We start from the raw sequence: 18,750 nt of genomic DNA, 5'->3' as shown, positions 1-18,750 counted from the left end.
TTTGATATAATGAAAATTTTACTTTTTCAGAAGTTTCAACTTAAACGTTTTCAGAACAATTTCTATTATGCTAAAGTGTAAAATAATTGTTCTATGTATAAACTTTTTCAAAGAAATTTAGAGACTTCCAAATGTAAGGATTATTCTTTTGGCTTTTTAATTTTTTTTTTTAAATTTTTCTTCTTTTGGCTTTTTAAATTCAAAGCTACATGCTGTTATGGAACAAAAAAGCCATAGTATGGCTATCCTTTTAAACTCTAGTTGAAAGCCAGATATACTTTTGTTTGAAGTTATATGCCTTTGTTACAAGTAGATGGCTGAAAAATACTCTCCAGTTTCTTGTGATTCACTTTTATATTTTAAGAAGTGTGGATTTTTTTTTCTCTTTTCCCCTTGTTTGTTTGTTTCCTGAATACATTGTGAGTTCTAGTTCAGTGCTGGTTATAAATCCAAAATTTATTAAAAGGAAAGGATGTGGAAGAGGACTCTTGAGGTGGAGAAATACAAGTATAAATAAAAGGAGAAAATCCTAGGGAATTGTAGGTTCCTCCACTCGTCCCTTATCCTACAGTGGTAAAGTGTGCACTTTGGAAGCTTTCTTGAGGGATAATTTCAGAGTGCAGCATCAAAATGTCATGAATTCTTGACTTTAGATAGACTACATTGCAACTTAACTATGGATTAAAGTTTGTTTTCATTTTCTGCACATATATTAAAGTGAAGGCCAGAAGAGGCAGCCTGGGACTTCCAAAGGACCCCTGCTGAAGAATGTTATGGACAGTATCATTTTTTGTGATGTTTCCTAAGCTGGGTAGTGCTTTCATATATTCACTTTGCTTCTTCTTAGAGAACATTCTACTCTTCTGTGGAAGGGGAAATGGGCCAATTTTCTGTCAGGCTATTTTTACATCTTTATAAGCAATGACACATGCATTTAAGTAAGGTTTACTTTTCACTCAGCACATGAGAGACAAAGTATCCATGTACAGAGACCTGTACATAGTAAGTGGTCAATATATGCTTGCTGTTTCCATGCATGAGTGAAGAAGAGGGCATGTCAGCTATTTAGAGTACCTTCTGGCTCCCTGGGAATACTTAATTTCACAAACCATCCTTGCAGTAAATACCACAGTAAGATTAGAATGAAATGAGAGAGAGGCAGAAAAAACAGCCGACAAATTCTCCTGCTGCCAATTTGCTGGGGGAGTTGTTTTAGAGAAAGAGAGGAAGAGAAGGCAAATATAAACTTGGTGTGTGTGGGGATTTTTGTTTGTTTTTTGCTTTTGTTTTTTGTTGTTTTTGTACCGGAAGGGCAGGCTTTACAAAAAAGGACAGAAAAAAAAGAGTGAAAGAATGTATTACAACATGGGTGGATATCAGAGACATGTAAGCCAGAAACAAAATAAATATCCCAGGGACACTTGCGTGGCTCATTCGGTTGAGCATCCAACTCTTGATTTCGGTTCAGGTCATGATCTCATGCATGGTTCCTGAGATCGAGCCCTACAGAGGTTAGCTCCCCCGCTAACAGCACAGAGCCTGCTTGGGATTCTCTCTCTCTCTCTCTCTCTCTCTCTCTCTCTCTCTCTCTCTCTCATTCTCTCCCCCTTTCTCTCTGCCCCTCTCCCGCTTGTGCCCCTAGCACAGCTGTCTCTCAAAATAAATAAATGAACATTAAAAAAATAAACATCACACACTTAAAAGCCAGACACAAAAGAGTTCATGCCGTTTACATAATAGGCACAGATAAATCCGAGGTATAGATGTCCATTACTAGCCTGGGTGGGAGGGTGATACTGAGTGGGGAGGAGGGAGAGGCATGAAGGAACCACGGTGATGGAAATGTTCTAGACCTTAATCTGGATGGTGGTTATATGGGTATATGAATATATCTAAAATTTCATCACATTCTCTACTTTCATATTTAAGATTTGTGAACTTTAGCTCAATAGAAAACAACAGTAATCAAAATAGGTTATGGAAAGGATACCAAATTTACCATGAAGGCTTAATAGAGTCCTTGGAAAGCATGGCAAACCCCTGCTCTAAAAACACTGCTGAGCTTAGCATAATAGACTTTTCTGAAGAAGGACATTTATAATTTTTGTTGTAAAAAATTTCAATTCCCAAAGGACGCTTAGCACACAGTAAGATCACATGTATTTAGATGCAGCAAGGTGAACATAGTTGTGTTGATTCTTTGAGGACTGACTGCTTAAAAGCAGTATCTTTCTTCTTTTCTTTCCAGATTGGCAGATTGCTACCCTGGCTTTACTCTTAGGCGGTGCTGCCATCATTCTTATTGCATTCCTGGTGGGTTTGATTTCTATCTGCGTGGGATCTCGAAGGCGCTTCTACAGACCTGTTGCTGTCATGCTTTTTGCAGCAGGTAAATATATATTTATTACTTTCAAACTGATATTAAAGTTTCATGAACCATTCTACCATCCTGTCTTCTCATGCAAAAGCAGTATGTGGTTGCTGCATTACATACAAATTGAGAGACATTTGTTATATTTTAAGGTAAATTGGCTAAGGGTTTATCATATTATTAGTTTTCAGTGTGTTAAATAAGCATTTCACAGAGCATAGTGGCAATTTCTAAACTTCTAACTAAAACATGAATAAGTAATAGTTCTTGACAGGGCTGTTGCCTTACGAATTGCAGCAGATGTGTTTACGAACAGTCTTCACATTCAGTTTTTTTCCACTCCTTTTACTGCCCCCTTGGTGATCTTAAGGCAACATTATTGTTTTCTGACATGAAAGTGAAAAACATTCCAATATGGATAGCCTTAAAGGTATAAATCTGTTTGGAAATAAACATGGCTGTAATGAAAAATGATAATGTAGAACTCGAACCATCAGATAATTCAGTTGTATGAGGTCAATGCCATATTCATTAACTTAACAACCATCATTCTGTGAAGCACAGCTTGGATAAAAATATCAACCAAGGTAAGATGGAAGTTTTGCTGAAATCAAGGAACTATTTAGAAAGGAGGTTTACAAGATTAAAAGTCCAGCACATTATTATGTGTTTTAATTTTCATTTGTAAGAATAGCTTTGAATATATTGTTCTGTTCGATTCAAACTGAAATATTCCTGTGGTGCCTTCAGTTTACCCTGTCAGTCACATCTGATTTGAAGACTGCAAAATAACCCCCCGTGACTGTCAATAATGAAGACACTGACAGAACCATCTAGGCTATTAGATGGATTTTTTTTTTTAAAGGCTGTTTAAAGATGGGAACAGATGAAATTTCAGTATTTGAAGGGTAAAAATGTAAGATCAGAAGTATTCTGCTGCCCCCTGCTGTTTGTGTTCATTTTTTATACCCACAAAGACCAATCATAATGTAGGTGTCATAAAAATGAAGGTCCAAAGGCCTAAAGCAATCTGGAAGAACTGCTAATTCAAATCTCTTAAGTGACTTGCTCAAGATTACATAGTAGTTACCAGCAGAGCCGGGGCTGGGAGGCTACTGAATTTTAGACATGGCTCATTGGCTAATGATTTGTTCATTCAGCTGTTTATTAGGTAACTATTACAGAGTGTACACTGTATTAAGAGACCCATAAAACTAGCTAAGTATCACCACAGATACTTTCTAATAAGAGTAGAAAACACTATTACAAAAAATATTCTGAAAAAAATAGTCTGAAGTCATAGGCAGTAACCATACTATGATTATTTTATTGATCTCCTGTGTAATAAAGAACTGTATTGTGAATCATTTGGTAAACCTGAAAATTCTCCTAAAGATTCCATAACTATTCTTTAGTTTATTTCTTGGTTCATGGATTTCTCGTGGCTATTTCTATTTTTAGAATGAAATAACTTTAGATATTTTAATTTTAGTATAAGTTTGTCTTTGCAGCTAGGATTTATTAACATAGTGATTAGATAATTAATCATAATAGAATTTCTTGATAAATTGTTCTGAAATGATATACCATTCTTTAAAACTGGAATTATGTTTTGAATAATTCTTAGAATACTCAGATATTTTTGATTTTAGGAAGGTATAGAGGTACTTTAGACATTCTCTTATAAATATGGAATATTATTGTGCTACCTAGTTACTGTCTCATTTAGACTTTAACTTACCACCTACTAGCATATGCAGAATCTACATAGAAATCCAGTTGTTTATAGCACCTATTATAAACATGCTTAGAAAAATAATTAGGAGTTTCTAGTTATTTCTTTTTTTTTTCCTCCTAGTTCTTTCTAAAGAAGCTCTGTATGTTTCCCAAGTATAGCAAAATTTATGAAAATGTGAAAATAAGTACTGGTTTTAACAGAAAGTATACTATAGATGAATATAAGTTATTAGATACTGGGCCTGGTCAAAATAAAGATTTTTATTTAGCTCTAGCTACTATAAGTAGTAGTAAATTATAAAATAATGAAAGGAATCTCTACAGCAATATTCATATATTCATATTCTACCCACTGAGAGCTCAAGTGAGCATCATACTGCTACATTTTAAAAATGTACATGTGCTAAGATATAATTTTACTCATTCTCTTTTGACACTGTGCTTATGGAAGCTTTTTTGAAATAACCATTAGTTTTGTGTTCACTTTGGACATAAGCAAGGTAAAACTTACTGGTGATTTGAAACATGTCACAAAAGGTTTCTCTCTGCCATCTGAGAAACCATTAAAGAGTTGCCAGTAGCTGATTTTGGAAAAGATACTCATTACACATAATAATCCATTATTGATTTGGGTAGAAGATTAACAAATTTGGGAACTCTGCCTACTTGAAACAATGCTAGTTAAAATCATGGCTGTTGATTTTGCTTGCCTCATAGTAAACATACTTACTCTATTGGTTGGCTTGTCTCACTTGTAATTGCGTTTAGTGATTCTTTGTAAATATTTATTTGGGGCCCTTTTACCTTTTTGCTCATCTTGGTTTGCTTGAAAATGGTCTGTGTTTCTCCTCTTTTCTCAAAATGTTTTTTTTTTTCCCCAAATAATACCAAGCCTTATCTTGGTGTCCACACACAGATCTTGTTATCTGTCTCAGCAAAGAAATAATCTTTGCTTCTGCTGAAACATGCAATACATAAAGTCAAAACAAGCATAGCACTACCACTTGGGAACATTTCTACACAGGAGTATATAATTCATTCAGTACTGTGTGCTCTGCCTGGTACAACGAGGTGGTTAATAGATAGTTGAATCAATGATGGAAAGATGACTAAGGCGTGTGGCTTATAATTTGACAGGGAAAACAGGCATGTAAACAAGCTAACTATAATCCAATTTTTCTTAAACCATTTCTCTCTCTGCAGTTTATGAAGCAGTAAAATTCATGTGAGCACAAAGCTCAGACCAAAAAGAGGTCGAAAAAGTAATAGTTATAAAAATTATTTTTTCTTTTATTCATGTTTTCATTCATTTATTTAACAAATATATGTTGAGCACCTATAGTATGTAACTGTACTACTTTGGTGTTAGATTATGTACTCCAAGGGTATTTACTAAAAGCTGATGATTAAATCTCATAAAGGTTTTTCATCTTCCCTTTTTCTCTGAAGTCCTTAATTTAGGGTGGGCTTGTTACCTGCCTGAATAGTTGCTAGAATTGCTGAGAGATAGTCATCACTGAGCCCATCTCAAACAGTGTTCCGGGGTGCCTGGGTAGCTCAGTTGGTTAAGTGTCCGACTCTTGATTTCTGCTCAGGTCATGAACTCATTGTCAGGCTCTGTGCTGACTTCTCAGAGCCTGCTTGGCATTATTTCTCTCCCTCTCTTTCTCTCTCTGCCCCTCCATCCTGCTCTCAAAATAAATAAACATTAAAAAATAAAATAAAACATTGTCCCATGTTCCACAACTCCCTCACTGGTCCTAGAAGTCTAGACTTCAGAATAAGATATCTGTAATAACAATGCTGGCAATACTAATGAATTGAGCACCTACCATGTGTTGCACTGCTAGACATTCCGTATATACTATCTCTCTTATAAGATGAGGTATTTCTTTTCCCCATATTATCAATGAAGAAATACATTCAGAAAGGTCAAGTAATTCCCCAGAGTTATCCAATAGGTAAGTTGCAGAGCCAGGGTTTCAGTTCAGGGCATCTATCTCAGTTGAAAGTCCACATGGGGGTTCACAAGTCATCTTTACTTGGTTACATATAACACATAGAAAAAGAAGTGCGGAATCAGTGTTGAATTTTGAATGGAGCTGCCAACTGTGCACTGCAGTTGGAGTCCATCCTGTTATTCCTGTTACTCCATCTCTTGGGGGGCAACACCCAAGGGAGTAAGCAATGGGAGATGTCATAAAGTCCACAACTTGATCAGTGCAACATGACTCAATCAGAGCACATCATGAAAGTGTGGAAGTTTCCAATACAGATGACTGTAGCCCGCTTCTTATTGTGTAACTGACAATGATCAGTGAGATATGATGGGATTATGATAACTGGCATCTAGTTCTCACTAAACATTTAGTGAAATTAAAGGAGTTGCATCATTCTGAGTCCTCCTCTTTTATTGTCTGGTTTTGCAGATCTTTTTTATTCCCCAGGGGGACTTAGGATGATTGTTTCCATTTTTCAAAGGCCTTTAGTACAAATTGAGAATTCTCAGTCTTATAATTCAGATTTTAAATAACGGAATCCCCACTAATTTTATTAATGATATTTCCTTTCTGTTTTATGTGCAAAAAGCCTTCTGCAATTAAGTGTTTATGCAGAATAGTGATTTCCCCCCTCCCCAGGGTCCTGTAACTGCTTTCCACCTCTGAGCTATATCTGATGAGAGGCTTGTGTTTTGCAGCCCTCCTCACCGTCCTGTCACACGTATGAGGTGGCTGAAAGTATTTTCAGTCTAGGTTTTGGCAGAAAAATCAGTGTCCAGTTTAGATTTCAAACTAAAAAGGAATTCTACTCACAGATCTTTATCAGTATGAAACTACTCTCTGGCTAGAACATTTTATAGTATCAGTGCAGTAATTAATTTCATATGTACTACAACTCTCAGTAGTTACAGATGAAATTTCAAAAGGAAAAGGAGACGACTTCATATTAACCCTCTATGGACAAATGTTTCATTCTCCAAAATGCCATTTTCTTTTTGTAAGTTCGGTATTTAGGGACTTGGCTGGTAAGTCCTATCAATTCTGTCTCTAAATTATCTTCTAATTCTATAGTTTCTTTTATGTACCACAATTGCTGCCTCAGTTGAGGGTATAACTCTTCCTCATGTAGAACATCTCAGTTCCCAAATTTGAACTTACCCTACTTTATTTTTCAAATTTTAATATCCGACTTAAAATGTGTACATGACTTTCCTTCATTTCCCTTTCCTAGAATCCAGTTATTGAGTTTATCTTTTATCGTCTTTTCTTCCCATTCTCTGACCTGTGTCCATGCATTGACCAGCCTCCTCTAAGTGCCTTCCTTCTCCAGTCTTCTTCAGTTTATAGTCTATCTTGCACACAAACGCATGAGGTGTAGTTCTCAAATACAAATCTGGCCTTGTCGCTTCTCCCTCTGGCTTCCCCACAGGCAGAACCTAAGACAAGAAGACAGTGCAAACACTTAATCTGGGAGGTAAAAGAAGGGAACAGAAGGTGAGACAGCGAAGGGAAGGGAGCCAGTAAAGACTACATTATCAAACCAGTTGTTGCTGTACACAGCTGGAGCTTCTCTTGGAAAAATTCTGGAAACCAGTTTTACAACAGACACCTCAGAGTTATTTCATTGGAAGGAGTAGGGAACTGGGGTATTTAGAAACCAAATTCTGAGAGTCATTGGTAAGGGCTAAGGTGATGCTGGGGAGACAGCAGTGTTAATTTCTCAGAGCACCAGGCTACAATCAGGCAAAGTAGCTTTAGTGGCCAGAGGAAAAGTGAGGCCAAGAAGGGCAGGTGGTGCTCACAGCTGGAAGTTGGGCTGACATGCACCCGGGTGATGAAGATGAAAGTCTATGGGTAGGGTGCTGACAGCATCTACAATTAACCTCTGAGGGGCGCCTGGATGGCTCAGTCATTTAAGTGTATGACTTAGGCTTAGGTCAGGATCTCATGGTTCTTGAGTTCAAGCCTGTCATGGGCTCTCTGTTGTCCTCTTCCCACTCTGCCCCTCCCCTACTCTCTTTCTCAGAAATAAACAAACATTTAAAAAATACTTTATTAGAGGGGTGCCTGGGTGGCTCAGTTGGTTAAGCATCCGACTTCAGCCCAGGTCATGATCTCACAGTTCGTGAGTTCGAGCCCTACATCAGGCTCTGTGCTGACAGTTCATTCTGGAGTCTGTTTCCCATTCTGTGTCTCCCTCTGTCTCTCTGCCCCTCCCCCACTCGCGCGCGCTCTCTCTCTCTCTCTCTCTCAAAAATAAACATTGAAAAAAAATTTAAAAATACTTTACTAGAAAAAAATAAAAATAATCTCTGAGATGTCTCCCTATAGAATCCAATCTGTTATTTTTATGACACACTAAGCCTTTTAGAGTCTGAACCAAACATTTCTATGTGAATGTAGCCTTTATTCCAACCCTGTGACGTTTCTATAGGTACATCCTCTTATACTGCTAAGCTTTGTACAAGCTGCTGCTTTTTCCTAGAGGTCTTTTCATCTTTGTCTGCTGACCAAGTCCCATCCAGTTCAAATGGTGCTTCCTCTCGGAAGCTTTCCCTTCTTTCTCCAGGCAAAAATGGTGTCTGAATATTGAGTTCAATAAACGTGGAATGAATGGATAAGTGAACATGCCTCTACTATTAGTGTTGAATACATTTGTTTATAATTACCTGTGTGTCTGTTTCCACCATAGAGCATGAAATATGACTGGTCAAGGGCCATGTTCTATCTGTCTTACCCCTTTCACCTACTACACAGTGAACATCCAATAAATGTTTGTTGAAATATCCCATTAAAAGAAAATGTTGAATATTTCAATACTGAATGTTTTCTGTTTCAATATTGAAACACTAAAAAATATCCCCTTAAAGAAAACTAGACATAAGACAAAATTAGTACCTCTAAGTTCTTGTCATGCTTCTAGCCACCAATTTCATGCTTAGTAATTTTGTTGCCTCTTTTCAAACAAGTGGAGAGAGGTATAAAATGAACTTCACATTCCCTTCAAATTCTAAAATGCTCCACAACTTTACTCATGTTGCGTCTGACATAGAGCATAGAGAATACCACATACAATGCCTATTATGTTTCATTGATTGGTGGTAAAGTAGAAATATCAGTATGATGATATTTTCTTGAGTCCTGAACTCTTCAGGTTTGTTTTTTGTTTTTGTATTCTTTTTTTTTTTCCACAGCATCTACAAAAGGCAAGGAGGCATTTTTACCTGTGTATGTGTATTTTTATTAGATGGAGAAAGTTATTTACAAATGCAGGCTTATGTATGTTTTTTTTCCCTCAGTTTTGCTATTACATGCATTTCAGTGATTCTAAAGAGAGAAAAATAATTCAGAGGCATAAAACATTTTAGGGTAATTTTCATCTGGCTACAACACAATAAAGTTTTATCTCTAAGAAAGCTGCTCAGGAGAATATGACAGTGGAGCCTAATGCAGTTGTATTTCCACTTTTCCACTGGAGGGAAATTATATCATTGTATTATACCATGGAGGCCAAATACTTGCTAAATAAAACACATTGAAATGAATATTAAAAGCAGTCTAGGTAAACAACTCACCCTAGAGACTGGCTGTCTCACAAAAGAACCCATAGAGCCCTTCTAGAATAGAATTCAGATCAGTTATTGCTTCTGTGTTCAAACTCCTTTAGCAGCTGTCCATTACACTTAGAATAAAATCTGGACCCCTGCCCATAGTTCACAGGGCCATTCCTGAATGGGCCTCTGGCTCTCTTTTCCATCTCCTCTCCTACCAGTCGCCACCGTGTTCTCTGTCCTGTGACCACAGCATCCTTACTGATGCTCCACTGCAACCAGCATGCACCTGCGTCACCGGTTATACGCTACCTGTGCCATCTACCCGGATTGCTCACTCCTCACTATAGTGGCCTGCACCCCTAACTTCATTCAGGACTGTGTTCAAATGACTCCTCCCTAAAGAGGCTTTCTTCAGCTTTTGATCTGAAAGAGCAGCCTGTATCCCTCGATCTTGTTTTTTTTGCTTTCTTGTATTATCATGTCTGCCATATCCTGTACTTATTTAACTAATGGGGGTAGCAACTTTTGTTTTCAGTGCCTTAAACTGTATCACTTTAGAAACATTCAAACATTCTTATTGAATGAATGAATTTGTTGAATGAGTAAATGAATTACTATTCCTAATTCACTTATATTTCAGTCACACCCTGGCAGGATCAGGCATCCTTTGACTAGCAACCAGAGTAGAGAAACCTGAGGAGAAATGCCTTTTTTAAAAAACTTAGTAACTTTGGAATTTGTTTTCTGTAGTTCATGGTTGATAGGAATTGACTTCTTGTTCTTTTTAAGACATTTAAAACATGAAAGCACTCTTTCCCTCACAAAGACACAGAGCCTGCTGAATTTTTTAAAATTAGCACATATTTACACATATTTAGCACTTACTGGCTGTAAGTAGAGGAAGTGTGGGTTATATAATGGGTTGTCAGTTGTCCTAACATGGACTTAAAATCTTTTCTGAGATTTTTAAACTATAAACAAGGTGTGGTTTCCATTTTGGATGTCAAGAGATTCTCCTTTTATACGGACCTACTTGTCCATCCACTCTCCATGGTGTGGAAGTGTGGTAGGCCACTGCCGATCTGGAGCAGTGTTGAGTTACATGGCAAAAATGTTTCAAATTCTTATACCCAGCTCCAGAAAGGTTACTTGACCCCCTAGTCAGAGCCTTAGAGAAAGTAATGATTGTGTGGAATCATGCTCTCAGGGGTTTTCTGGAGTTCATCAGCTTTATACTAGAAATAGAGGACCATTAATGTAGACTTGCTAGGAACATTAATCATATTGGTAATAAAGATCTTTTATAGGTTCTGAGAATTGATGAGCATAGACTTTAAAACGCAAAAGTCCAGCTTAATTAAACACACTATCCATCCTATTGCTTTTTAAAAAATTTAATAGTGTATCTTTTTTACTATATCAAATTTTATTCTTGTCTCAATTGTTCACATTTTTGTTGTACTTTTGGAATTTACAGCATCTTTAAGGTGACTTAAATAATAATCATTTTAACCAAACATTTATTTTATGTAGCAGGGTGGCAAACTTTGTTTTATAAAGGGCAAGATAGTAAGTACTTTGGGCTTTGTGAGCCACATGGTTTCTATTGCAGCCACTCAACTCTGCTATTGTAGTGCGGACAATACATAAATGAATGAGCCTGGCTGTGTTCCGGTAAAAGTTTTTTTCAGAAACAGCAAACCAGATTTGGTAGTTTGCCAAGCCCTGTCACATATTACATAGTACCCCAGATTTTTTTAAAGATTGTAACTTGAGGGTGGAAGCTGTCATATGGTAGAGAATGAGGCAGACACATCCCATAAATGATAGTTAAGTTGATTTAAATACAATAGAAATTATATAATATTTGATCCCACATGAAGTTATGATTTTGAGTGGAAGACATCATCTCTTGTGTAATCCCATGTCTCCCATATAGAAATAGCCACAGGATAAATACCACTTTAATTTTAGATATATTAAAAAACACCCTTGCCTTTCCGGATTATTTGGTTTGTTTTATTTTATTAGGTATGACTCATCACAGTTTCTCTTTAGCCCTGACTGACAGCCAACTAAATTAAGATTTAGCTAAGAACTAAGAGCTAAGTTTTGTGCTCTACTGTAGTAGCCATCATTAGTTTATGTTTTCAGTACCATCATCTCCCAGGCCTTCATTGATTTCATTCTGTTTTGAAAGTAGGTGAAGAATGAATATATAGATGTCATCTGTTATATCTCATGCAAAGGTATTATTAAATGTCACTTCTTGAAAAAAGATGACTTTTGAGCCCCTTTTTAAAGATGAGAGGAAAAGGATGGAAATAGTTTTTAAACAGAGGAATATAAGTAAAGACATCCACAGTAGGAGTTGCTGGAATGGTCAGCTGAGTTACATGGTATTGAGAATCAGCAGCAAGAAAGAGCATGTCTTGAATCACAGGTTGACCAGTTTCATCAGTACAAATGAGTTCAAACTCCTCAACTCCTCAAGAGCTTAAATAAATCACAGGCATTTTAGCTGGCATTTGGGGTCACTGTTCTTGGGGAGCTATTTACAGGTTTGGTATAGTGGAACAGTTTAGTGTATGGGACTACTGTATGCCATAACAGTGATAATTATACATATATGTTTGTAAAGAGCGAATCACTACTTTGCTCAAATAATTATATTGCACTAATTATTTCATCAAATACTATTATACTGAGGTACTAATTATTAAGAGTAATTGCTACTATATTGTGAAACAGTGTTAAAAAATTGTTAATGTTTTGAGGTGTGCCATCTGGAAATAAGCAGTGTTTCAAATTTTTTGGCTTTTATGTTTGATTAGAAAGTATCTCATATATATATTTATATGTTATATCATTTTATTTTCTACAAATAACATTTTTCTGATTTTGATTTGCTTTCCTTTCAGTTGTTTTACAGGTTTGCAGCCTGGTCCTTTACCCAATCAAGTTCATTGAAACTGTGAGCTTGAAAATTTACCATGAGTTCAATTGGGGTTATGGCCTGGCATGGGGTGCAACTATATTTTCATTTGGGGGTGCCATCCTTTATTGCCTGAACCCTAAGAACTATGAAGACTACTACTAGAACCGACAGTCTCAGATTTTCAAAACAACCAACTATCCAACAAAAGGATTACGTCTGTATCTTTTCTAACTCACTGTTTTCTAAAACACTTGTGGAGCATCAAACAGTTTGCTCATTTGATTTAATATCTTTTGCCTTTTGGCTATCAACACTGTAACCAGCTTTTACATTCATTTTAGGGACCTGCACAAATTAAGAGAGCTGATTAGACATAGGCAAATGCTGCAAACTTGCAATATGTTCATGTCATTTTTCTTGACAAGTGAAGGGTCTGTATGACAGCAACCATTGTGAGAAGCTAGTTGGAATGAGAAATGCCTGAATCTCCTATTGCCTGCAGGGGAACAGCTGGCATAAGCAACATTTAGAAGTTCCTTTGCTCTGACAAGGATTCCTCTGTTGGAGTCCTTTATCACCTGCTTACCCCGCCCAATGACTACATTGGCCATTGGTTATTTGCTTGAATGAGCTTTTGAAAAGTGAACTGCCCTTCAGCACTTAATGGGAGTTCTGAATGTAATTGGTTAATGGTACAACTTCCACCTTTAAGAATACTCTATTTTAATGCGAGGCAATGCTTTGGCAATCAGCAGCTCCCTGTGAAGGGAGTCAAGACTTGGAGACACGTGCTTTTCATTATGTGGTTAGAAATTGTGCCTCATCCATATCTAGAATGAGGAAAATTGGGAGTCTTTACTTTCCCTGGGGCAACTAGAAAGAAATGTGCATGAGTTGCTTTTGTCCTAAGTACCCTTTATGTCATTTACCAAACATGACAGCAAATAATTGTGCGTATGTAACAAGCTTAAATATTTTTATAAAGGTGAACCATTAGTATAAATGGTAATAAGTTGTTCCCTGGCCCTAAACATGCATTTGCCTATTACACGTAAAAGTAATATTTGCTCTAGTGAAGTGATTTGAACACTAACCTTGTACACGTTAAGAGGCTTAGATTGGTATTCACACTTACTTACTGTACAAAAGTACATATACCTTAAAGCTTTTGCTCTATGTTCTCTACTGTTTCACTGGAAAGTTTTAATAGAATTGTATAAAAAGAAAAACTGAAATGGTGTTACTCTGAAAATTCATGATTCTTCTGTAAGCACTGTAGTTCAAAAGAGAGTAGCAATTAGAATGATCGTTTTGTTAAAAATTCAGTAAAATAGAAGGCTGCTTTTTTCAAGTACTTTAAATGTCTTTATTAAAAAAATAAAAGAATAGCGATAGATTTCTATAAATGTCTAACTGTCTCAGTAGAGGAGTAGAATTCATCTGGTTATCACCTGGTCCTCTGGAGTTAACTAATGGGCTAACTGATTTGTGTACACAATTATGATGGATTTATGTCAAAGGAATCATTTGTTGGCTGTTCAAATGGAAGAAAATATCAGTAATAGGGAATGAGTTTGCAACTAATCTCACCCTGCAAACTTGTGTTAATCCTGTTGAATATACAAATTTGGATAGTTTAATTATAAACATATTTTTATATCAAATATACAGTTCTAATATGAAAGTTATAAATAGTTATTTTTGTTAACAAAAACACTAAAACAGTATGTTCTGGTTTTGGCCCTTTTGCAGAAGGAAGCATTGGAAAAATCATTTAAAACGTACTTATGTTCTATTGTATTGCAAAATCCGTTAAGAGCAGGACCTCATCAATAGTATTTAATAATTTGCTTTACCTCCCAAAGCAGAGTTCTGCCTTCAGTTTGTCTTAAGAACTGTTGCCAAAACAACAGAAAAAAAAACTATTTTATTATTCAAATGCTTAAAAAAAAACCTTATCTTGTGACTTTTCTATAGAATCACAAAGTAAATATCAAGAACCAGGCTTAATCTTATTTTAGCAATGACAGACAAAAGGAATTAAATGCATCCTACAGAGAAACCTTTATTAAAGTATATGATTATTTATAGAATCATGAGAAACTATGGGTAGAAATTTTGCAGAAAGATATTAGTATTATAGAATCTTTTGAAGCAATTTTCTTGAGAAATAATAAAATCTGGGCCAGTCTTGCAGTTAATTGCGTATTGTCAGGGCAGCATGAGAAATACGGTATTTGTCGAATGGGGATTTCATCTCCTACACCCTCTCTATTGTGAGAGAGTCTCTTTATTCCTGAATAATGGAAGAACAGTACTTTGGTGCTGACATCAATGAGGCACTTTTCTTGGTTCTAGTAGAGGATGCAGTGTGCCGTTAGACCAATATCACATCTCCAGTCTTAGCAAGTTTTCATTGTCTGTCAATATGACAGGCTGGAAAATGACAGAATACGTTATAGGCTTAAGGCACACGTATTTGCAGTTCACTGAAAAGTAGATTTCTTATATGACTTTTTCCCCCTTCCCAGTGAAGAGCCCTATGCTATATTTCTACTGTCACTAATATTTAAAAGTATTTCATTGCTAACAGGCTCAGTACAACCTGAAAGGTGTTGATCATCCAAAATACTGTTTTGTCTATCAGAATAAACACAAGTGAATTTTCACCTACATTATGTCGTTGCAGCTTTAGGTTTGTTTGATGTTTTCTTACAAGCAAAACTGTTAAGTACAAATCCATTGTTTATCTTAGATATATACACATACACACATAGAGCATAAAGTACTCAGCAGGGCTAGTTATTTGGATTTCTTGCACAACTATTTAGCTTTTTGTAAGTTCAACATGTAAATTTTAAAAGACAAATATAGAGAGACCTATGTGTTTGAAATATAAATGATATATATGGATTAGCATGTACCTGTATATTATTAAACATGCAATGAACTGACTGGTAAGTGACGTCTAATTGTATGGCTAGCAATGTAATTTATTCAGACTGTATTTTTGTACAGAGCAGCGCACACTAACCTATGCCTCTGTGTCCTCTTTAATGCCTAAAACTGTGCCTAGAAATTTCATCTGTCTTAATAAAATTATACTTCATGCTGTTGATGCTATAGTTTCTCTACTGCTGTTCTATATTTATTATTTTTAAATATATGACATGTTTACTACTTAAATATGAATCCATGGTATTCTGGTTATTTTTTCTAACAGTCCTCTGGGGGAAACCTGTTTATCACTCCAGTGGTTTTGAGTTTGCAGTTTCACGAATGGTTCTTCATTTCATGGTTTTTGTAGCTGACATGAAGTTATCTATGTGGAAAAAATAAAAATAAAAGTGGTTTCACTGATGTGGTGTGACCTGTGTCTTCTCTACTGTGTAGACCCATTAACAGGTTCCTAAATTACATGTCTTCAGTTCACATTTTCCTTTATAATATATACTTTTTCAAAAACAGAACATAATATGACATGTTTATTTATGTAAGACTTTTTAAAACTAGTTGTTTTCATATTCTCTCCCAAGATTCTTTTCTGTCCTCTGCAGGTGAGTTATATGAACAATAAAAGAAAGAATGTTGACTTGAAACTTTGTTTTGAAATGCACTGGGAGGAGATAACAGAGTAGGCTATCCTTTTTCCGCCTTTACTGACACAGTTAGAAACAGGAGTAGCAAGGGGTTGATAATTCTATTTTGGGTTTTGTTTCATTTTCAGCATTTGCAATGTATGTTAAAACAGCCTTTCCTGCACTATTTCTAATTTTTAATTAGAGAAGCACTTTGAATTTTCAGTGCACATGCACATGTGTATGTGAAGGAGTTCATAAAGTCAAAATTTTGCATCAGCTTTACATATAAATGGTGAGTGTGCTTGGAAAGAAATTTAAATTAAGTGATAAAATTCACTTGTATGATTGCCAGAAATTTTTCTTGAGGATAGAAATAGAACCACATATAATTGAATAAACTTTCTTGTGTTGATAAAATCAGTTTGAACATGAATTACATATATTTGTTAGGATATCCTTTCATGTGTCATATGAACCCTTAAATTTTGAAAGGTTCTCAGTATTTTTTCCTGCCAAATAATATTGTAAATCATCTGCGAGCCTATGCTATATTTAAGATCAAACTTCCAAAACTACACATATTTAACAACTATAAATTCTAACATTTTCACAAATTTTCTATCATCTTGGAAATTTGCCTTTCAATGGCCTTATTCTAATTTGATGGAGTAGCATCATTCATTTGATGGATTAAAATTTCAATATAAATTATTTTCATTTGTATACAGAATTCTCCTGAGCAAAACATGTTTACAAACATGTCCTGACTGGTAATTATCCATGACCCACTTTCTCTGAATTTGGAAGACATGGAGACATAACTTCATTCTGATTTGACAAGGGAATATCCTTTGCCTTCAGGGATTTCATTGTGTACATGAAACAGGAAAGTAATTTCAATTTGCTTTGCCATAATGGCCATATAGCCTGTTAGCAGTTTCTTTTATTAAATCAGGCCCATCCTATGTCAACACGGTGTCCCATTTTGAAGGTTTTCAAGTCATTCAGGTTAGAAAATAAATTGGTAGTGAAATTACTTTCTATTCTGTAGAATGATCCACCAAATACCTGGATTTCTGGTTTACCAAATTCTCATGACCTTCTGCTAACAGCTTTTCAGGAGTGCATTCATAAATGAGATTAAAAGAGCAAATAAAAATTAGAATTATGTGCTTAGCATTTTCACAGGAAGCTCTAACTTATTGAATAACATCTATGTCAACTATTGGAACATGGTATCATAGCTACTTAATGCCAAAGTTAAAATCACACTAAGTAACAAAATGCCACCTAACAAGATGCCAACAATTTTTCTTCTATGAGTTAGGTCTTCAGACTGGGAAGTCCTCAGATTTTGAACAACTGAATGTTGCTATGAAGAGAGAGTCCATATATCTATACTTGGAAAATCTGTTTTCAAAGAGTCACCAGCTGGGTGACTCATACATTTATATTCCAGCAGTAAGTCTAATGGTTCCAAAGTATAACTAAGAGAACAGGAGCTGAACTGTTCAAGTGGGAAGAATAATATGTGGTGTTTCTAAGCCAAGATTAACAGCACACAAAGAATGGTGTTCTTTATAAAACTAAAGCCGTGTTGAGTGGTTCACCAGAGAAACTCAGTTTTGGCAAGCAATGATTTCCAAGTTGAATGACTTCATAGGAATAATGATTATAAAAGAAACTTGGAACAGGTACGTGGAAAATCATGTCATCAAACCAGCAAAAACCTTGAATACTTCCATTTCTGCATGTGACAAGAATTAATGAAGAAAACAGTATCTAAACATATATATACTAATTATATATTGTATATAATTACACATTACATAGATGTGATGATGGTACTTAAGAGTGCCCCTTGGTTGCTTTGAATTTATCATTATAAAGGTAAAATAAGAAATATCACACAGCCTATTTAATTTTTTTTATGAAAATGTGGTTCACAAGCAGAGTTCAAAGATATTGTTTCAAGTCTGAACAGACTTAAGATTATTATGAATGGGGAGTTAAATTTTTAAGGGTTAAATGGAGAAGAAACACTACTTTGCTGGTCTTTGGTACCATATGTTAACTGAAAAGACATAATGTGCTCATGCTTGGCAACCTCTCCTAGACAAACTTCTATATCAAAGTGTTTTTGGAAAGTAAGTCCCCCTTTGTGGCCATATCACTGCTCACTGGTAGTGTGGCAACTCCTGACATCAAGAACAAGTTTTCCAATTTTTAATATTTAGGTGATTCTTCTTAAACATTATCTAGCTATTACAAGTATGTTAAGTATTTGCATAGTGATGTGTCTGAAAGAAGCAAAGTGAGAAATTGCAATTGTTGGGAAGGAAAATTTTCCTCTACCATTCAAGGTTTGTCCCCCGCCCCGCCTGGTCTTAAGAATTAAATTGACATGAGACAGATAAACAGGAGAAAATCAAATTTCATTACGTACATATGGGGACTCTAAAAGACTATGACACCAGAGGCAGTCAGGCAATTGAGGCTTATATGCCTTCGAGAGCTAAGGAAAAGTGGGTAGGGGTCTGGGGATACAAAGGGAAGGAAGGAAGTTCAC

At 35.8% G+C, this 18,750-nt stretch overlaps 1 protein-coding gene across 1 annotated transcript in view; it reads left to right on the top strand.

Moving 5' to 3' along the window:
* The window catches only part of TMEM47 (transmembrane protein 47), a 30,204-nt gene extending 14,244 nt beyond the window's left edge, over positions 1-15,960 (top strand). The window contains exons 2-3 of the mRNA XM_027054422.2: positions 2,249-2,389; positions 12,584-15,960. Of these exons, the coding sequence (XP_026910223.1) occupies positions 2,249-2,389; positions 12,584-12,762 (320 nt within the window). The 3' untranslated portion in view covers positions 12,763-15,960. The remainder of the gene's footprint in view (positions 1-2,248; positions 2,390-12,583) is intronic.
* Positions 15,961-18,750: the final 2,790 nt, after the last annotated feature.

This window comes from Acinonyx jubatus, chromosome X (assembly GCF_027475565.1).
Source record: "Acinonyx jubatus isolate Ajub_Pintada_27869175 chromosome X, VMU_Ajub_asm_v1.0, whole genome shotgun sequence".
Lineage (NCBI taxonomy): Eukaryota > Metazoa > Chordata > Mammalia > Carnivora > Felidae > Acinonyx > Acinonyx jubatus.
The sequence above is the reverse complement of the archived record's forward strand: the minus strand, read 5'-3'. Positions and strand labels throughout refer to the sequence as shown.